We start from the raw sequence: 21,848 nt of genomic DNA, 5'->3' as shown, positions 1-21,848 counted from the left end.
ATTTTTGAGTTGAAATGCTGAGTAGCATTAAGCAGTGTTTTCACTTGATGAACCCCTACTCAGAAACTGCTCCCTCTTACTGGAGGTTTCTGGGTTGTTCCCCGCCTGGGTCTGTCTCTGAGCCACAGTGGCTGAGGCGACCAATTATTTACCCACGCGGCAGGAGTCGGTGTGCTGGCTCCAGCTGTGCTGCGAACCAGATGTGGCTGGATGCATCCGTCCCCGTCAGCTGCTTCTGCTCTTGGAGACACCAGGGTATGGGCAGATATGTGGGATCTTTCACAACTGCCTCTTTGGAAAACACCCAGCCAAGGATGGAAACTTTGGGCGTGTAGGGCGCTCCTGAGTCGGAGCTGAATGATTGCTGGAGCAGTTTTTTGGGTTTGACAGGGGCTGAGACTTCAGTTCGAACTGTTAACAGGCTCCCATTTCCATGTCTATATTTAGGGGAGGTGAGCTGGTGGGCCAGGAGATGATCAGCCTGCTGCAGTCATCAGGAGGGCTGGCCCATTGCCTGCTTCCTTTATGTTGTGCATCTGCCCTCAGCAAGATGAGACCTTGTCCAGGCTCATGCTGCATCCCTGCTGCATCTCCCCCTGATGTGAGCAGGGCTGCTGGGATGCTCGCGGGGCCAGAGGGACAGCGCTTGGGGGGTTGTTTGGGGTTGAGGCGCCTGCCACCCCTTTCTTCCTTCCCCTTTGCTGCCTGGGAAGCGGTGCAGTGTTAGCGAGGTTGGATGGATGGCGATGCTGAGATAAGCTGCCCAGCAGTAAGCGATTACAGAATGTATGAGTTGTTCTCCACAGCTGAATTTTGGTCCTCACTCCTCTTCTGCAGTCCAGTGCAATACAGAGTTGTCTTATTTGTTCCAGTTTGCTGAATGATTTACGACCAAAAGCTTGGCCTTTCCGACTAACAATTTCTATATTACATCTAATGACAGTTGTGCTCCAGAGTAGTGACTTGTGGTCTGCAGGAATAGCTGTTGTTGGATCGTGAGCTGAGTAATACTTTTGTATAGCACCATGAGAAAAGATATTTCCCTCCCTCCCCCAAGTGCAATTATTATTAGAAATGCTAAAAAAAATAAATATATATATGCAATGTGTATCCTACCTACAGTTATGGAAGGCACGTGTATTTGGGACTAAAAGCTCACAAATCCTTTTGCACCGAAATAACTTTTGCTTAGTCTGCCTTGTATTTGTACCCTGAGCACAGTGAAGGGCGGGTGGGGACCGGCTGCAATGGCAGCAGCAGCGTGGCCTTGCTATACAAGTCCTCCCGAGGAATTTCTTTCCCTTTTTCTTTGCCACAGCTGGGTCTGCAAAGGCCTGTAGTGTGTTATTTAAGAGTGGGGAACGTGTTTTGACTGGTTTTTGTGAGGCACTTGGTGTGTTCTTGAGTACTTGGTAAAAAGTAATAATTGGAGAACGCGCAGGCTCCGTTTCCTTAATGAATGCCGTTCTTTTCCATGGATTAACCTGCGAGCCGAGTGTGTTGCATAATGGCTTTTCTGTCGAGCGGCCCTTTCAAATAATAAACACGGTGGCCACAGGCTTTGGGAAAGTAACTTAAATACTACCCAGGTAGCAGCCGAGAGGAAATTGTGTTCATTTTGGTCCTCCTTTTGCTAAGTAAATAAATAAATAAAGGGCCCCACGACCTCTGAGGTTGGGGTTTTTTGTTGGCAAGTCTGGTACAGAAGGGTTGTTAGTACAGGCTTGGATTTCTGAGTCAGGCTCCTGTGCTGACGAAGCAGAAATAGTTTGAGGTCTGAAAATACTGCCTGAGTATTTGAAAATAGTTCGTGTGGACACAAAGCTGTTTACAGATCACTCGCTGGCCGCGTGCCAGTTTCTCAAGGACAAGGTGGTTTGGTTTTTTTTTTTCTTTCTTTCTTTTTTTTTTTTTTTTTGCTTTAGAATCACAGATGTACTTGGCAGGGTATCAGAAGACAAAAATGCTGGAAAGAGGCTTCTGGTGCGAGCCTTCATTTAATTAAAATATGTATAACTTTAGGCTAAATGCGTGTTTTGCATCTTGCAAACAAGTTGGGAAAGTATTTCTTAATTTGCTCTCATGTACAGGGTCACAGTATATAAAACGCAGTCCCCGTTTGTGTGGCTGCTACTCTGGCTGGGGTGATCCTTTTTTAAGAATTCCTCCTCTTGTAGTATTCCCCCAGCATATCTGGTGCCCTAGAAGATGCATTTTAGTTTCAGCGGTCACTGCCTAGTAAATTATGGCTCCCTTGTCCGTAAAGGCGAGGAGATGTGACTAACTGGAAGTGGCACTGATGATGTTTGTAGTGGCCAAAGGAAAGAGATGCCAGCCGGTGTCTGCTCTCAGTGGGAAAAGCGAAAAGCCCAGAAACCACACAGTTCCAGCCCTTCTTTGTGGTGTGTTTTATAGCACTGGAGGAGTATTCACAGCTGGACTGGAATTTTCATTTTATATATATATATATTTTATATATTTAAGAGTTCATTAACTTTTCTTCCTTGCTGCTAATGTTCTGGAGTTTTTTAAAGGTTATGGATGTGGAGTCTTTCCTTTTAACCATGTTGAACTAGAACTCATTAGGCAGCTGACTTCCCAGCTCTGCTCGGCTGTATTGTTCCACTGGGATGGTGTAAATGAAAATAGTTCTCCTTCCCCTTGCCCCTCATTAATATTAAGCCACCCAGTGACAGCTTCAGACCCTCCCCACACAGCGTGTTCCTTAGCATCTCGCGCAGCTAGACAAAAGGCGAGACCCTCTCGGTGGGGGTGGCCGAACGTGGCAGTGTGCGCGTTGGGCTCCTCCTTGTCCAGAATCAACAACAGCAAACCCCAAAACCTATTAAAAAGGGAAATAAAAGCAGCGGAGCCAATTGTTCTCCCTTTTCCCTTCCCCTCCCACAGTGCCTTTTGCATTTACGGTGAGGTTTTGTACCTTCTGGAATCATTCCCCCACCCATTTAGTGTACCTGAAATGAAAGAAGCTTGATTTCTGTTTAATGCCCCTCCTGATGCTCGCTGGGACGGAGGCTGGTAGATGTTGTGGGAGGATGCCTCGGGCAGCCAGGCCTCCGGAGCAGCGTAGCCGAATGTGTGCTGTCCGTGCCTCCTGTCCTTTTGCTGCCTGGGGTGGCTGTCACCTCTTTCTCAGAAGGTGTTGGTTGCGGAGCTGCATGCAGCTCTGCGGCTCTTTCCACTTCTGTTTTTAGCAGCAGACCAAATGCAAGAAGGCTGGTAGGGTGTGCGTGGTCTTGGTTTTCGTTGCTCGTGGCATATGACCTCTGACAACGTTGCCCAAGAGAGTGCAGGCTCCTTACAACAGCATTGGTGCTTGAGGGGGCAGGGGCTAACTATGGTTTTGACCTTTTTTTTTTTTTTTTTTTTTTTTCCGAAGAAAAGTGTGTCTTTTGTGGCATTTCCATGTACCTAATGCTTAAATTTGTTGGGGATGTCTCACCTCGTGTTTTGGAAGGCATGTGCCCAGCACTGAGGTGGTTTCTTGGCAGCTTCTTGACGGTGAGCAAACGGGCCCAGGCTTGCCTGGGTTAGCAGAGGGCCTTGGTCACAAGGTGTAAATTGCTCTGTTTGGCTGGAAAGCTCAGATTTGCATGTCCAGGGGTGACAAGTTAAACGTCGATATGAATTCATTTAAAAAGCAAAGAGAAGCAGCCCTGGGCTCTTTTCATCCAGCTTTATTTTGATGTCAGTTTGGAGAAGCGATCTGGAGACTCTGCCCTTTATCTGCCATGTTGCTCAGCTAAGGAGGTGCCTGCGTTGCTTTCAGGCCCAGGCTTGCCTGGGTTAGCAGAGGGCCTTGGTCACAAGGTGTAAATTGCTCTGTTTGGCTGGAAAGCTCAGATTTGCATGTCCAGGGGTGACAAGTTAAACGTCGATATGAATTCATTTAAAAAGCAAAGAGAAGCAACCCTGGGCTCTTTTCATCCAGCTTTATTTTGATGTCAGTTTGGAGAAGCGATCTGGAGACTCTGCCCTTTATCTGCCATGTTGCTCAGCTAAGGAGGAGCCTGCGTTGCTTTGAAGCCCCCCACCTGCCCACTCAGGGATGGTGGTGGGTTGGTTTGGTCCACACTTGGTCTGAGGTAGAAGGAGTGTACGGTGCACGACATCTCCCTGGAGCGCACCAGGTGGTTGTGGTGGTGGGGTGGCACCTGGCGAGCACGCTCTGGCGACCTGTAGTGGTCTCCTTCAACGTGATTTAACGCCGGCCCTGCTGCAGGGACTTGCTATGGCCACGCCACCAAACCGGGCCTGCCTCTCCTTTGGTTGGTGGCCGGGGTCCAGCGGAGAATTTTGGCAATGGAAGTGGCTGCTGAGGCATAAAATGAGAAATCATCTGTATCCGTAGCCCATGTAATTTTGTATCTACAAGCACATGTTTTATCATTTTGGCCTAAATTCTTCTCTTGATGTTCTCCATCTGGCTTGTTTTTAATTACAGTTGCCAGAAAGAAATTGTTCTGCATAAAAGGAGAGCATTGCAGGGGGTCCGAAGAGACAAATCAGTGTTGGGAGGGTGGGTTTAGTGACTGGTAAAGCCATTAAGGTAGGGTGAAGAACTGATTTAAATGAGAGCCGGCCACAGCAGATTTTAGCTGATGTTTCCAGAGGAAACCAAATGTACTCTGAGCCAATGGTGTCTGTGTGGGAGGTACGCCTCTACTCTGGTTTCATTCTTTTCTTTTGTTTTAGTTCGGGGGTGTGTGTGTGAGTGATGTCTTTCGGTAATGTCCCAACTGAATTACCTAGGTAACTTTAAAACTAGAAAAAAGTGCTGGCAATAATAAGGTTAGAGGCAGCTCTTCTCTTTCTGGAGAGAGCTGAGGGTGGGACTGGACTCCATTATAAGAGAAAATGGGTGATAGTGTGTTTAGTGAAGGTTGCTAGATCTGGTCATAGCCTAGTGGTGGCTGGAAGGATGGGATGATGACTTTGAGGATGGCTCTTGAAGAGGATGTGTTCCCGGCTGGGGCCTCAGGCCAGTTAGCTGCAGTGTCCCTGTAGAAGCAGCATTGAATCTGGGGCAGGAAGCTCTGGGTGGCCACCTACAGAGCAGCAAAGCCTGATCCAGCAGCCAGGGTGATGGGAGTAAGCGGAGATGTGTCGTAACTCTGAGCTCTGCCCTTGACCTGTTGTGATCCTGGGAAAGTTTGATTGTGGCTCTCTGCCATGGTTTTCCCACCATCCTTCCCTGCTCCCCCCTGGCCCCCTTTTCCCTATTTAGGCAATGAGCTGTTTGGGATAAGGAAATGCCTCTGGGTAATGTATATCCAGCATCTCTCGGAGTAGGAAAGCTACCACAAAACTAGCAGTCAAAGTAGAAAATCAGTCATTGGACTTCGTTTTTCCTTACCAGTGGGTAACATCTTTTCTCTCTGTCCCTGGAAGTGGAGGACCATACGTCATTCATACTTCACAGAATGCAGTACCATGCATGAGTAAATTGTCATTATTATTCCTTCAATAGGCAGCTAGTCAGCCTGTGTGTATCTAAAGCAGGATAGAGAGTGTGTTGTTTTCTGTCCTGCTTTCCAGGCATTTGATGTCAAGAGTTAGACAGAAGGAAAACACAGAACCCTGTCCTGTCTTTGACTTAAACAGTGGGAGTCTTTAATAGCTTCTGGCTGGTTTGGGTTTAGAAATCACCTAACGGGAAGAGTGAACGTTGATGTTGGCCTTTTTTTCTTCTCATGTGTTTCTGTGGTAATTTGCCAGGCTTTTGTACTGATTTTTATTCTAGAAGGAGGTTCCATGCCAGATAAACATTATCCCTTTTTTACAAATGTATCTCCTTCGCTGGAGCCTATGATTATTTAGCTTACAGAATGCTGTATCAGTAGGAACGGCATTATTTTGGCTGCAAATGCAACTAGGTAGGCTTTTTGCTTCAGAATATTTCATACTTTATAATTTGTTTTTAACAGGGGAGGTTGCTTTCACTTTGTGCCGTTCTGTCTTTTTGCCTGTCAAAAACTCATGTCTGCTTTCCTCCACAAGCGTTATTCCCGTGGCTTTTCACAGGGTAGACCCAGTCTTTCTGGGGAGTGGGAAGAAATGTCTTGCAGAGTCCAAGTATTCACAACGCAAAGTTGGTTGGTCTGCAGCTTTCTGTGTTGGCGAGTGACAAAAAGAGCTGATGGTAAACATGCTTTGGAATAATAAGGTATCATTTATTCCACTGGTGTGTGCAACCTAATAGCAGAGTATTACTCCATGGCCTATTGCCTCAGGCTGGTAGGAGTTTAAAGTCAACCAAGTGAGAAGCAAATTGAAAAGTTAATTTTGTCATGGAGGCATTGTACAGCACTGCTAAGAGGTGGTACCATGGTGAGTTTTTGCTTGATAGCATGTTTAAATCTAGGCTGCTGCTTATGTGTGCGTTGTAGCACCCGAAATGTGAGTTAGTAGATTTTTTTCCAACTTAGTTGCTCTTCTTTGCACAACTGTCAGCATAGGATACTGGGAGGTTGGAGAAGTTTTCAAAGACTTAATTGTGTACAGTGCACAGGATAATCCAAGCTTGCAAGTCATGAGTCACGCGTGCTGCCTTCCTTCCTTCCTTAATGTGGGATGTTGCCCCATATTCTACTTCCATACCATTTAGCTGGGGAGCAAGCTTGCAGGTACAGTCCCCCAAAAAGGACATTAATGCACAGGCCGGAAACTGTGTTAGTAGGAGAATTACATTACTGCGGAATACATATCTTGGATAATTGGGGAGGGGATAGGAGGTAAATGAGCCGATGGGATTTCTTTTGCGTTTAATTTGCATAGTTCTTTGATAACATTAAGGCATCTTAGGGAAGAAAAAAGCTCTGTGAAAAACAGCACATAACAACATTTGTCTTTGAACCTTTCCAAAACAAAAATTTTACAGTAATGATGTGTGCAGAGGAAGAAAGAGGCAAGAAGTAGGTGTATTAACTGACTTGGAGAGTGTGGGTAGGCTTGAAATTTGTAATGTTCTGCAGATCTTGGCAGTCTACCAAGGATTCCCCTTGTCCCCTCTGCTTTTCAACATGCATAAAGCCCACTGAGATGAGAAATAAACAGCATATTGCTATCAGACATGACTGGGAATATGCTTAAGTAGTGGATTCAGTTTAAGATCCAGTTAAATGCTGCAGTGTTGCTGTGTTGATGAGAAGAGCTGTATTTTAAACCCCCCATATGTAAATGAACTTTCTGTCATCTGCATGAGAAGAAACAGGACAGGATTTGGGGTCAGCAGGCTCAGCTCCATTGACTTACTCATCCCAACAGACCATTTAAAAATAGAATGGTGCAGTAGTGGTCTTAAAAATATTCTTACGTTACTTCCTTGGGAGGATAAACAAGTGCTTTAGTATGAATTTCCCTCATGAAAAGAGGGAAAGAAAGGCGGGGAGGATGTGTAAGAAACGACAAGGAGTTTGGAAATCAATGAAGATGTTGCTGGGCTCTTTCCTGTGGGGGTGGGAGCCAGGCTGTGCTGACCTTTTGTTGTGGCCCCTACCCCAAAACCTAGTAAGGGGCAAACTCTCGCTCCTGGGATCACGTTGCCTCTACTACCTGTTGCTGCTACACAGTACAACCTCCTCAGCCTCCTCAGTCTGCTGGCTCTGGAGATAGTCATCTTATGCTAAACAAGACACATGTAGGTTGCTGTCATCTTCATTGCATATTTCATATCCGTGCTTAACTTTCTGGCCAGGGGACAGTTGATCTCCAGCCTCTGATACTTGGCATCTAGCAATATTTTAAGAAACTCGTGTTCTCAATTAGCATGGGTCGCGTTTTTCTCAATTAGCATGGGTCACGTTTCGCAGTCTCATGGTGTTTTTCAGATACTGGGATAGTAATTGCCAGCAATTTGCCAGGAGAAACCAAGCTGCAAGAACCTCTGTGTGCCCTGTGCCCTAGGGATGGCGGAGCCTGGGATGCCCCGAGGGGCCATGACTCCAGACAGCACTTAAAGAAGAGGTCTCCTTCTGCAAGAAAAATGCTGTCCCACCAGAGTGTTAGCCGGTGGTGTTGCTGAGATGGTGTCTGGATGGGACCTTAATGGCTACTGCATTTATGAAGTGCCCTGGGAGTTGGATTTGAATAAGTTTTAATCCCAGGAGATTGAGTTGAGAGGGTTTCTCCCATCTACAACTTCTGCAGTTCTTTTGTCACATTTGACCACTTTGTCATTTTTATTATTATTATGTTTAATGCAGACAAATTTTTCCAAAGCAAAAGCTGGCTATGAAAATCTGAAGATCAGCTTCCAAAACAGGAATGCTTAGCCATTTCATGTTGCGAGCAAAATTATACCAGCATGCTAATAGTTTGACAAGTCTGTTCTTGAGTGGAGCTGTTGAGCAGATAAACAAACAAACAAAAACTCTGCTCATGCTTATATGTTGTGCTTGTGATATTTGCTTTTCCCCTCCCTCTCAAAATCTTTTTAATGAAAAGAATGTGGCTTCAAAATGTCCTTTTACTTCTCTCATATAAATCAGTGTCATGCAACTCCCCTCCCTCCCCAGTATGTTGTAGATGCTTAGAATATGAATGCTCCATACGTTATGAAAAGGGTATTTTGAGTAATTTTTAACAATACTCTGAAATGACCAAGGTTTAAATTTGGCCTGGGATACTGGGCAGCCCACACTTCCCACAGTCTGCAGTTCTCTTTCTTTCCAGTCCCTTAGGGGGGTTATGGAGAAGCTTTTCCCATCCCCGCTGCAGAAACAGCAAAGTGAACCCCGAGCAATTGCTGCGCTCAGCTGTAGCTGTCGTGGCCCAGGTTTTCGCAGGGACTGGCGGAGGCACCAGCAGGATCCTGTAAAGCTGGGATGCTTGGGCTGGTGCACATTAGTCATCTTGAGTGGGCCAGTCTCACGGGGAAGAACGTCGTCTTGAGAAAAGCTGCGAAGCTGAGCCCTGGGAAATTTCAGGCTTCTCTCTGGAAATAAATAGCAAGCCTACTAGTAGTTCATAAATTTAAAAAGACAAATAGAGCAAACTTTCCATAAAATACGTGGCACCCCATGGATGTCTCGCTACTTCGCTCTTCTGTGTACCACTTCTTCTCCTTGGAGTATGCTCTGCCACCATTTAGCGTCCCTGCTTTGCTGCAAAATGAATGGTATTCTCTGTTTTTTAAAAAGTTTCTTCTTCCTCAGTCCTCCTTAGCAGGAGTGAGCTTTTTTCCTCCGAGATGTCCTTGTTCCTCTCTTATCGTCAGCATATTCTTTTTGTACCTCAAACTGTGCTTCCTCACATCCTTGGGCCTTTTAGTTTTTTCCACAGGGCTGTGGAAAATAGGGGCAGAGCTGAGAGGAGGCGTTTTTCCACCTCGTTGTAAAACATTTTCCCCTCCTCCCTTGGTGGGATGGTGAGTCTTGAGGAGAAGACCACAGGCTTTTGTTGTTAGGCAGTGGTCCAGAATGGGAAACTGGAGTTGCTTCTCTCCTGGGCTTGCTGAAAGGCTTTGGTTCAAGAAATAGTAAGGTCAAGGTGAGGTCAGTGTTGGCCACTGCATACATGTTGCGACCTTAACTTTGTTTCAAAATCGAAACCAGCTTGAGACCAAGCTGTAAAAAGAAATGCATGCAATAAAGAGAGTTTACAGAGCCAGCAGAAGCTCGAGTACAGTAATTTATTTATAGAAAGCGTGTGGATTGGTTAATAAGGGGAGAGCACAGCGCAATAAGGGTTGTGAAAGAAAGCAGAGGCTGCGAGTTCTGCAAGTATTTTGTCCTTTCTAATGTACCAGCAATGCCTGGCCATTACCTCCATGGAGGCCATCATAAGCTGTGAAGGGGTCAAGATTTCCCCAAAGAAGCCTGCTGGTTTGGGGAGCTTCAGTTCTGGGGTGCCAGTCTCAAAAGAATCTGTAAAGAGATTAGAAGTTAGTCCAGGAAAAAAATAGACTGTTGATGTCCATCAGCTATAGTGGATGCTCTGTATAGGTTTCTGCTTAGCAAACTTAGAAATTGGCAAGGAGAAAGGTAAAGGAACTGTGACTTTAGTGAAATGTTTTGTTGTGGGTTTTATCATTATTTGTGATAAAAGTGAAGAAGTGGGCATGCCTCTTGCTGGAGAGCTTGACTGATTCAGAGAGGAGCCTTTGGGGATGATGCTTGGGAAGGGCGTTGGGAGACGAGCCTGTTTGACTGGAAGTCCCTGGGCAGACTGCTGGGTCTTAAGTGGAGAACTGGAAAAGGCCAATACTAGGACCATTTCTAAGTGCCTATTTAGGGGAAAAAAAAATACAGAACAGCTCGTTGATACAGCCCCGCCTTCTGCAAAAATATACTGGAGAAAAAAAGGTTTTTGTCAGAAGTCGGCTGAGGGGAGTTAGGGCCCTCGGCGACTGGAGGGGCCCGTGCTGTTCCTGCCTCCCGGCCGTGCGATCCGCCTGCTGCCAGCTCTGGCTCTGCTCCGGCGGCAGAGCAAACCAGTTCAGTTTCCTGATCTGCAATCCCCCACCCCACCCTGCAGTTTGCTTTATCCCTGTTAACTTTCTGCCATTTTAGTGATCTCAATCAGCTTATCATATGATCCGATGAGTGCCAGAAGGAGCTCAGTGCTCCCGGGAGAAATATGTGACAGGAGGCTGGAGGGAGACAGGGGAAGGAAGGGTAGGAGCTCCCTGCCGCAGGAGCTGGGATCTATTAATTCAGCTCCAGCTGTACTGAGAAACCATACCCTTATGGTGGTATGGCTGAAGGGAGACGACGTCTTGTCTAGCTATCGTGAGACAGGCGAAGAGAGCTATCACAGGTCTGATGCATCACTTGAAGAAAGCTCACCTTTTTTTTTCTTTTTTTTACTAGTGAAGACCAAAACTAAGAGAAGTCTCCTTTTGCAACCCCCTAAGCGTGCTTGCATTTACCTAGTGATATGTCACCCAGGTACCCGGCACTGATGCATAGAAATAAAATGTGCAATATGTGGAGAAATAAAATGTGCAATACGTGGAGTTTAACTATTCTGGCATGTTAATAGACTGTCATTACTGACTATGAGCTTTGCTAAAGTAAACAGACGGGAAGCTGTGAATATAATCTGTCTGTGCTTAATCTTGATAATCATCCTTTTAATATGGAGAAAAAGAAATGGGTTCTAAGACTTGTATAAGAACATTTTAAAAAGAAACTTTTTTAGCCATCTAGAGTATTTGTTGTTTTTTCATGGGAAGTATCAGCAGGGTCCAGCACAGCTGGGGAAACCCCAGTGGCTGGAGCTCTCATCCAAATGTTCTGTTCTGTGTATGCTGAAGGGATGGGTGAGATTGCTGGTGCTGACAGTTCTCTCTCTTCTTTAGGGTCGGCATGTCAAAACGGGTCAGCTGGCAGCCATCAAAGTCATGGACGTTACTGAGGTGAGTAGAGGAACATTCTATTTTATTAGCAATATGGGTAAAATTTAATAATGAGAGCTGGCCTATGCCTTACCCTGTATTTATGTTGAAGGGCATGGTCTTTGCATGTGAGCGTTTGCTTTCGGTTTGCAGGACCCGACCTCTCCAGCCCATCTGCCCTTTACGAGGTTTCTGTGTGCTTGTGTGCAGGGGCCTCTGGCCTTCACAAATTGCTTTGGCTGGTCTCAAGACATATGAGCATGTGTAGCACTCCCTTTTCATTAATTTCTCAGGAGATGGGAAAAAAGCCAGATTCACTGCTTCCCACTTTTTTTTCTCTTAAACGTAGCATTTTGCTTTTACCGAAAAAGAAGGTGAGGAGGCTGCTTGATGTAGAGGACAGTAGTTTCCCTGGTACATTTGCAGCCTAAAAAGGGTATACATTTATTCAAAGGAAATGGGTCCAATAAAGTTCCCAGAAGCCCAAAAGCAGAAACATCTGCAGGAACGATGAGCAGATTGCTGGCAGAATTCAGCAGTGTAAAGTAGTAGTTGTAACTGACCCAGGGGGATTTACTGTGGAGCTTTAGATGGGAAAAACGGGAAATTAACCCAGCCAAAGAAATAAAAAAATATATGCCCATGTTTGAATCCTTAGATGTCTTGCAGTTTATGCTGTTCAAAAAGCAATCAGTCTAAATTAAGCGTTCAAAACAGATCAGGACAAGCATGGGTTTTTCCCTGTTGGTTCCATTTGTGTTTTATAGAGTTACATCCACGAATTAACACAACAGCTTCAGATTTAAAATCGAATGAGATCCTTTACTGATATGGCACTTCTGAAGAGAGGTTGTGCCTCTTCAAACCAAGCGTCTTATTTTTTTTAACTCCTCAATCTTATGTAGGTATTAGGGGAAAAATATGTCAACGCGTGTGCATTGTACAAAGCAAGGGTTCTCTGGCAAGCTGGCTATATTAAGAAAAATTCCTACGAGGGTGTTGCTGCAAAATGTTTTATATTTTGGTGTGTGTATAGGTGCCAACAAGTAAAAATCGCCTTGGACACAAGCTCCGAGGTGGGTGGCTAGGGTGTAATGGGTAAACAGGCAGGAGAGGGAGGAAAACAAGAAGGCAGGGTCAGGTCAACTGATAGGACTTCAGTCATATCTCTACATCTCCTTGTGATCGATGGGCAATGTGACTGCCACTCTCTAACTTAAGCTGTTGTGTCTGCCAAGAGCTAGACATCCTTGCTTTGGAAGATGGCCTGATAAAAATAAATTTTCAGCCGGAGATTTTCAGAGGCTGCCTTCATGAGGAGGCAATGCTATTTTGCTGCAGCTAACAAGCAAACAAACCAGAGAAGAACAAAGGTGTGTTGACATACAGCGAATGTTCTTTGCACAGCAAACGTTGCCATTTGTGCAGTGGATTTACGCACGACGAAGGCTTCTTCCATAGCATTAAGATTGGCTATACTGCACACTCCCTCTGTTTTTAATAGCATATATTAATCACAAACAGTTGTAATGGAGAGGTTGCACAGCAAAAGGAAAACAATTGAAAAATGCTGTCTATAGTATGGCTGAGCTCATGTTGCAGGAGATGGATTATATTTTGAAACTTTCTGTAATTTTTGGCTGGTTTTGAAACACTAGTTGTGTATTGGCAGTGTCTGTCTTTTACCTCACAAGTTCATGCTTTTTTAGGGGATGAAGGGCAGTCAGAGGGAGCACTTCGGAGACGTTAGCCCCATGCAGCTTAAAAGTGTTGTCATTCCTACCAGTGGAGCTCGAAGTAATGAGCCTGCGGCAGCTAAAAATGTGGTATAAATTCTTCCAGGTTGTGCTAAGTCAGCTCCACTTTTTAACACCAGGCATGGATGATACTGTTGCTAGCACCAGGCACGGGCGATACCATTGCATGTACCATTTTTACAGTGGCAGACGTGGCTGTAGGATATTCCTGTCCACTCTTGCTCGCTCGTTCCTCGCCTGTCTCCCAACACTTGTGCCGACACAACTGCCCTGGGGCCAGATGGTGGCCTGGATCAGTGAATAAGACCCGGTTCCAGGTTAAAAATACCCTCGCTCCTCTCTTTCCCCTGGTTATTTATAACCTGGATTGGTTCGTTGATCTAGTTTAGCACATGGCGTTACAAACAGCTGTGCCGTCGCTATGAAGAAGGTGGCTTGAGATTGGAAAAGACCTACCTACAGCCATGGGGGAGCAGGGGCAGTAGCTCAAATTGACATTGCTGCCAGAGATGGCCATATCATCAAGCCATGGCCTGAGTTCCTCAAGGTTTCATGAACACGTCCTTCTGCTGGCAGACCATGCAGCTCCATCCTGGTTCTAGCTCACCACAGCTTACGGGGACGGTGGGAGGAGAGAACGTGGGGACAGAAGGGGTAGTGACTGCCACCCTCAGCACTGCCCTGAAAGAAACACTGAAGGAGCCTCAAATTTACCTACTCCGCCTGCTTCAAGAGCTATGGTTGGATGAAGTGCTCTTGTAGGCTAATGGTAACACTAACTGTGTCCATGTCCATGGGGAAAGAGGCTTGAGTGGAAACTTCCACAAAACTGAAATTGTGATTCTTTTTTTTTTTTTTTTTTTTGATGAGCGGCTACTGAAGCCCTAGGTGATTTGTGCCTTTGTGCATGTCTTACGGGCAGCGTTATGCCTTTCCGCTTAAGTAGAAGCAGTGCCGTGGAAGATATATGATTGTTTTATCTAACCTGTGTTGAGAACAGATGCAAGACTTATTTTCTTCTGGGACACCTCTGATCCAGTGCCTGCTTTGCCAAATGCTTAACAAATTATAAAGCCTAATGTGTTGGCACACTTTGTGGGCACACCCCAAATTTTCAGTTTTCAAGGCCCCAGTTCTGCAATTCACACATTGCTCAGGATCAGCGAGGTTACATCAGTTCTGGGCTGGAAAGCTTTGATCACCCGAATGGGAGGGATGTCAAAGTCCAAGCGAAGGCTTTCCTTAAAAAGTTTTGGTTGGCATGAAGAAAATGAGGTAGTGTAAACTCCAACTAGAGACGTTGGAAGAAACATTACAGCTCTGTAATGTACATGGCACTGTGGAAGTGTACTTCATCCTTTTCAGCTTTTCTTGTGGTTTTCTCTTCAGATTTTAATTTTGAAAAGAATGGTGGTAAGGATGAGAAAAGAGGAGGTGGGCTGAAGATATCAGCTTGATCTTTGAATACATTATGACTAGTTAGTACTGCTGCCTGAAACGTTGGGGGGGTGTTGATATGCATAAAACTTGCCTGCCTCTTCCACTTCCCTCCTCTCTAAACAAATTAAGACAAGACCTAGAAGATTGTATGGATCTTTGTAGATCTTTAGATCTGCAGCACTAAAGCAAGCATTAAAGCATCTGTAAGATCTAAAGATCTGAAGTCTTCCTACAGAATCGTGCCTATGTCGGTCCTATTTTCACTTTCTGAGGGCGAAGCTAGAGCACATGCAGGGTGAAAAAATTTCACTGGAGCGTAGAACAACTAAAACCCAAACCCCACCAGTCCTCATCAATTGAAAGCTATTCTGTTGTTGGAATGAGCCCAATGACCGTAAAAGGGGAACAATATGAACTATCAGCGTATACACGCTTTAAAAATTCTTTTCCAAAATGTACATATGCGGGATGAGTCTCGGGCTGCGCGCGTGTTGTGAGGGGAGGCACTGTTGGAGAGATCCCTGTAGTCCATCTTTAATCTTTTTATTGTAGGGTCTCTGCTCCTTTTGGGGCATTCTTTTGGATAAGGCGGTGCTCAGTCTGCCCCTCGCCCAGCCCTTCCACTCGCCGACCGCGCTGTTAGGTTCCCACCAGCTCCTTGCTGCGTACTGGTGTGCAGCAGTGTCGCATACCGAGTGAGCCATGACTGATGTTATCAGATGCAACACAAGCACGCTGTAAGATTTGGCAGTCACTCTTTAGTTAGAAGAATCCAGCTGCTTGTGAAGCAAATAACATTTAAAACCTTAGCAAAGCTCACTTGGCAAATCTTGCCTGCATCTAAGCTGTTAACTTGCATCACGCCCTAAACAGGCGGCTTGACTCTGCTTTATAAACTCTTCTAGAGGCTTTCTTTGCAGCTGCACGGTTGTTTCCAGTGTCGCTCCTGTGTTCCCCTTCCAGCGATGCTTTTTTCTTTGAAAGGTTTAGTAACTGATTTTGAGGGAAAAACACAATCACTTCTTTTTTGTTTGTTATAACCCCTGACGCTGCTGCTTCTTCCTCCTACCTCTTCCCACACACGCTCTTGGCATCCCTTGGGAAAGTTTTCCGCATGCCTTTTTAATAGCAGCATTTCTCAGCTCTTGTGCCCAGTGTTTCATGACTTGTCCAGTCTAGTCTGTGTAAAATTATGCTAAGTAAACAACTGGATACTGTATCCTGCTGATTTATGAAAGAAGCTGGACTGCTTTTAGTGCTTGCCTGTCTTGCCCTTTCCGTACGTGCTCTGCAGAAAAATTAACAACCCCAAACCAAAACCTCCAGGCCTGCAGAGAAACATGGCACATCTCCATGGTACCTAGACAGGAAAGGTTACCCGAATTATTCATTGCCATCTTCCCAACTCTGCTGACTGCTTTTTTCTGTCGCAGTAGGCAAGTCACTTTGATTTTTGTGAGTCTATATCTTACGGCCTACGTGGTGTTATAAACTGTGATCATGTGGATGATCCATCCATCGTCCATAAGACATACCAAAAGCGGTCTGCAGAAAGGCTGCAGATAAATAAGAAAGTGTGTGTGTTCCCACACGTACAGGCAGACAAAATGAGGGGAAAACAAAAATAATGAACACCAAAAGTTTGCCCTAACTTTTATGTACGGGGGTTTTTTTTTGTGAAAACCCAAAGACAGTCTGTGGATTTTGATCTGTTTGGAGGGAAAAAAATTAAAAAGTTGATGCCTGGCTCTAGAAGACTGGGAAATGCAGATCCTCACAGCACTGTGCAGCAGAATGGGGTCAAACCAGTCTGGAGAAGCTGAATATGGGCTGGTCTTTTAGTGTGGAGACATGAATGCGCTCCTTTACCTGGCTTTACCTGGCTTAGTGCAGCTGCCTGATAAAGTCCTTACATACCAATCCATGGCTGTACTTATTGCGAGGGTAGCCAAAGCAAACCTGAAGCCAGTAGATTTACCAGAAGCATTTGCCGTGTCCCTTCCTCTTAATATGAATTGGGGAAAATGAATCAAGGACCTAAAAATCCAGACTGTTCCCATGGCGAGTACTGGCACACTGCTTGCTTGTCCCTCAGATGTGAGGTTGCTTGCTACTGGTCTGTACAACATTTTGTAGTCTTTGGTTAAACAGTTACCTGGCAAAACAAAGAATTGTTCTATGGAAAAGGAATAAATAGGAAAGGTATTTACAATGTGGACAGCCCTGCTGCCCAGTCTCTTCTGAAGCTGATTAGCCTCTGATCTCTTCCAGGGATTAGGTCAAAAAAAAAAGAGGAGGAAAATAAAAAAAAGGCTGCTGGGAATTTTCTATTACAGTTCAGAGAGAAACAGAGCTGGACAGAGTGGTCCCTTGAGCTGTAACCTCTGGTCTGGGAGGAGGTCAAAAAGAGCTGCAGTAGTCTTGCAGCCAGCGGGGCAGCCTTTTTTGAGCTTTGGAGCATTTGTATAATTGACTGTTTCCCTCCTTAATTTGAGATCCCGCACCTACCTCTGCTGCGTGCCCCCGCCCAGCAGCTTGGCACTGTTCTTCCCCCTGTTTAACCGAGGCCCTGATGCCTGGAGGCTCAGCCCTGTGGTGGTGGCTGACCTCTCTGTGGGACCGGGCTCTCCTCCAGCCCCCATCAGCTCCATGCTGCCCATTTTTTCTGCGAGAACCCTTTTTGGGTCAGGCAGAGGTGGTCCTGTCTGTCTGCAGGGTGAGGGCTGTGCATAGGGCCATGCAAGGGGGCTGACAGTGTCGGACATGTCGCAACAGCCCTGTCCTTGGGTGGCAGAGCAGTGCTTAGCCTGCCAGCTCGTAGTCCTAACAGAGCAGAGCGACATTTAACTCTGGAGAGCTTTTTGTCCTTACAGCCATACAAGGAGCACTGACTTTTATCTCCCAGCAAGGCAAATACATCTAACACCCGGCCTGAGTCAGATCTGCGATTTTTGGATGTGATCCAAGAAACCTTCCTGGAGCAGTGCTGGCACCAGTTTGGATAAAGGGCAAACTTTCACTCTCTTCATCTGAGTCCTGGGGTGGTTAGCAAGGCTGTCGGGCTGGAAGGGCTTATTTGGGAAGGGGAGGATGTCAGGTCTGATGCAGCTGCAAGAGGAAGGTTGAACAGGGAGCTCCACATGTGGTTTGAGGGCAGGGCAGAAAGCAGCGGCTGTTATCAAGCAGTTCGGGAAGTGATACGCAACATGGATTGACTGGAGAGAGCTAGTGTCGAGCACGAAGACTCTGCCTTGCTGTGGCCCAGCAAAGAGCAACTTCACACTGATACTGTGTGGCTGGGGAAAAAATTTGCAATGGGGAGAGAAAAAAAAAAAAAAAAGAGATGTAAACCATTCGTACATACACTGATACTGTGTGGCTGGGGAAAAAATTTGCAGTGGGGAGAGAAAAAAAAAAAGAGATGTAAAACATTCGTACATGCTTGTTTCTCTATCTGCTTTCTTCAGCATATGGTTTCTTCTCAGTGCAAGATTTCCACCTGAGTGGAAGACTGTTTGCATGCACAGCCTATTGTCAGTTGTCCTTGCAGGTGTACCACTCTATATATTTTAACATGCTTGTTTTGGAACCTGACTATTCCAAGGCTGGAAGAAACAGATGTTTTCCTTTTGCCATGAAGATCCTTCAGGGCACCATTGCTGCCTCACCAGCATCAATTATCTGTCAACAGCAAAAGAACTTTGACTGTGAAGGCTTCGTGGTGCTCGTTTGGCTTTTCAGCTGAGGCCAGGAGATGGCTTCATACTCAAGGCTGATCGTGGATCACTGTGTTTAGAAAGTGCAAAGAAAGCTGTGTTGCCTCTGCCTTCTTATCATCTATATGCTTATGACAGGTCTGATGTGCAAGGTTCTTGTCCTGTGTAGCAGAAAACATTTTGCCGATGCTCTGTAAATTGTAACGTAGTTTAGATTAAGCAAACTGAACTTACGGCCATGTAAAGTGAACTTTGCTGTAGTTTGAAGCACGGAAGAATCTCCGTGTTTTTGGGAGACAGCTTTCAAATTTTGCTTACCTGGCTGCAAGAGAACCACATAATGCTCTGCTGTAGCACAACAGATGATGCTCTGGGTATGCTCCTCAGCTGTGGCCCTGAGATCTGTTACTGCTCGTCAGTATGTGAGAGCACATGTTCAGTGCTAAAGCGCAGTGGAAACTAGAAGGCTGTGTAGGCTACAGCTGACTTCCATTGGTGGAAGGGCAGGACTGTGTATTGAGAAGATTCCTCTGCAAGTCTTGAGCTCTTTGGACAAGTCTGGACTTTTTCTTTAAAAATTTCTTTCCTTAGGTCTGACAGTACAACTGCATTGACACACTCAGAAGGAAAGAATAAGTCATCTGGGTGAGCTACTGACGTCTGTTACCATTGTTGTAATGAGTAGGACGGGTGCTTGAATTCCAGCTTTTGGGCACTGTTTGTCAGTCCAAGCGAGCGATACTCCTGCATTTAACTGTAAACCTCTGCCTATTTTTCTTCAGTCTTTGGGCTTGGTACCTGCAGTCATCTGGAGACTTAGCACTGACAAGGCAGTCACTAACGACAGTGTGATTCCAGATGTACGTGAATGACTGCTAACATCTATCTCTGCTAGGGAAATCTGGACCCTAATACTCGCAGTGGTGAAGGTTCCGTGTGGGTAGTGTGCGGATTCTTTCACAATTGTGATATTTAACCTACCGGTCATACCTGCACTGACATGAATTTGAGCAATAATAGCCTGCGCAAGTTCTAGTGATGGAGCATCTCTTCCGAACCCGTTCACGCAGGTGGCCTCAACGCGGGCGTTTCAACGCTGCCTTCCCGAGTGCTGAGCTCTGTTTGTTCGAGTTGTCAAAGGAGACTGGAGTTCTGATGGGGAAATGGAAATGTTTTGTGTGCAGGTAATAGCAAAAAGTAGGGGGCTGCCTTTTGTATCATTTCTGTCAGGCTCACGGTGCAGCTCAATCTACCCCTGGTGAATCAGACATACTGTCTACTCGGGGAAAGCAAGGCGACCCCATCAATTCAGCATTAGAGCATGTGTGCTCTTGCCAGTTTGGGCAGAGTAAAACCGACGGGGACTGTGACAGAGCATTGTGCTTTCATTACAGCAAGTATCTAGGCGGTGCCCAGGTCTGCAGCATATTCCTCCTGCCTGAATAGGCCAGCAAGAGATCCCAGGTCCAGTGTGAGCTGTGCTGTCTTTCAGGGGTGCACTTTAAAATGTGGCTTGGGCATTAGGATCAGAGACAGGAGAATTAATTTGCTGTTTATGTTAAAAGGGGATATATCTGCTTGAAGTGTAATCTTTCTTGACTGTGTTTAATTGTAGTTTCATAAACTGCACCTGCCTGTGGGCTCCTCCTGTTTTTGCTGTGACATTCCGTATTTTTATCTTGACTTCCTAAGGAAACGAGGCTTCTCGGTGATAGTGCGTGTGTCCTGCCGCCTTTTCCACCAAATACCTCTTGGCTCTGCTGGCTAACTTTGGCCAAGTTTAATGAGGAGGTGAAATTCCAAAGATACGAAGTCCTGATGAGTTAGTGAAAACTGGCAGGCTGTGAGGAAAAGAGAGAGGCTGAAATTAATAGCCTCTGCTTTGGGAATGGTAGGCAGACCTTAACCACTGTCCGTTATCAGTCAGCTGGCCACTGTTTTGCAGTAAATCAGGAGGAGGAGGTAATTACTTTTTTTTTTTTAAAGAAAAAGTTCTGATGCTTGGCTTTCAAGCGAGTGCTGCAGCCATAGGAATGTGTGGAGGGTAGCACATGCAAATGACTTTTAAGCATTTTAATTTCTCCCTCTGGTTCGTTCTTTAGTTTATGGGTCCACAAATAGTATTGTACATTTGAGATTATCCTGTGTGATCTCTCTCCCCCTCTTTCTCAACATGTGCCTATGTAAATATAAAATAGCAATGTTATTCTCCAGCATTTAACGAGACAAAAATGTTTGCTGTAAGTCCCTCGACAGTGCTCCTTTTGCAAGGCGCGGTTTGAGTGATTGTGTAGGGAGTTGTTGGCTAAAATACAGTCTTAAAGCCCAGCTCCTAAAACTAGATTATGAGAGAGATTATGGCAGCAAGTGCTAATGCGCGAGGACCTGGGAATTCATTGTGCTTGAAGCTGACTTGTAACCACGATGAACACTCCCCTTGTGCCCAACAGGAAAGTGGTGTTCTCCCCCTATGCCCGATCTCTTAAATGTGCAATGGGAAGCACGCGGCTGAGCTAAGTGTTCAAAGAGCCACAAAGATGCTGTGCAAACTAGTTCAGTTGATCAGTGTAGAAGATGCTGTTTTGTCTCCTGAGCCTAGAAACATCTCAGGTCCTTTCCAGCAAGGGGCCTGTGTGCATTCCTCTAGACAGGTTTAATCTGAAAGGGATCAAAGCCCGCTGAGTGTGCTTTGTGTAGCCTCTCTGGCAGAGAACATTTTCTACTGCTAAATAAGAGTGCAAAGGTGTTGTCATTAAATGGCAAAAATTGGTGCTTCATAATACACACGGTTGAGTTTTGCCCTCCTGCCTGTCCTTGCTATCTCTCTTAGTAAGACCCTGCTTCAAGCACGAATAGAGTCTGGCCAAGGAGGCATCGTTATGTTCTGATGATTCCTTGTTGATTTTTTTCACACCAGGCTTTATTTCTCAAATGTTTTGATCTGAAAGGGGTGTCTGGGAGAAGTGAGCGAGTTAGCCGCAGAAGCAGCTACTGTTCCTGTGTGGAGAGCACATTGCTGTTGCGTTTTGGGTCGTGTTCACCAGGTAAAATGGTAGTTTCTCTACCCAGCGCATCAGTGGTGGGAGTTCTACACCCTGCTCCCTTTTACACCTCGTTTTGAGGATGATGGGGGCCTTCATAAATGTCTTTCTCTCTGCCTAGTGAAGAGGTCAGTTCCAGAAATGAACCTTCAGGTTTTTTGCATGCCGGCTGATGCATGAGGTGTTTCTGCAGTATTTCACTTAAAGCAGGGGTATTTTCTGCTGTAGCTCCTTTCTGAACTGAATTTTAGTGTTTGCTTCTAGAGTTGGTGGAAAAGTAAGTGGAAATCCTAGTGTAAATGCAGCAGCCCAGGGACCTTCAGATAAACTGTTACCGGCCTGGCAAAGCACCTTGGCTCTGCATGCGAGAGCAAGAAAGGAGAGTGTCTGTGATTTCCTGAAAATTGGTTCCTTACGTGGAATATTTTACCGAATGGAAATGTAATTGGGCAAAGAGACCACAGGCAAGAGGGAGAGCGAGCATCCCGGTGGCTGGCTGGCTGGCTGCTTGGCTCCCCCTGCACTAACCTGTCCTCCC

The 21,848-nt window shown here is 45.7% G+C and overlaps 1 protein-coding gene across 1 annotated transcript in view; it reads left to right on the top strand.

Moving 5' to 3' along the window:
- The window catches only part of MAP4K4 (mitogen-activated protein kinase kinase kinase kinase 4), a gene marked incomplete at its 5' end in the record, with an annotated part of 164,981 nt that overhangs the window by 64,159 nt on the left and 78,974 nt on the right, over positions 1-21,848 (top strand). The window contains one exon of the mRNA XM_035894358.1: positions 11,321-11,377. Within this exon, the coding sequence (XP_035750251.1) occupies positions 11,321-11,377 (57 nt within the window). The remainder of the gene's footprint in view (positions 1-11,320; positions 11,378-21,848) is intronic.

The sequence above is a fragment of the Egretta garzetta genome, unplaced genomic scaffold (assembly GCF_000687185.1).
Source record: "Egretta garzetta isolate BGI_Z169 unplaced genomic scaffold, ASM68718v1 scaffold5, whole genome shotgun sequence".
Lineage (NCBI taxonomy): Eukaryota > Metazoa > Chordata > Aves > Pelecaniformes > Ardeidae > Egretta > Egretta garzetta.
This window is presented reverse-complemented; position numbering and strand designations above follow the sequence as displayed.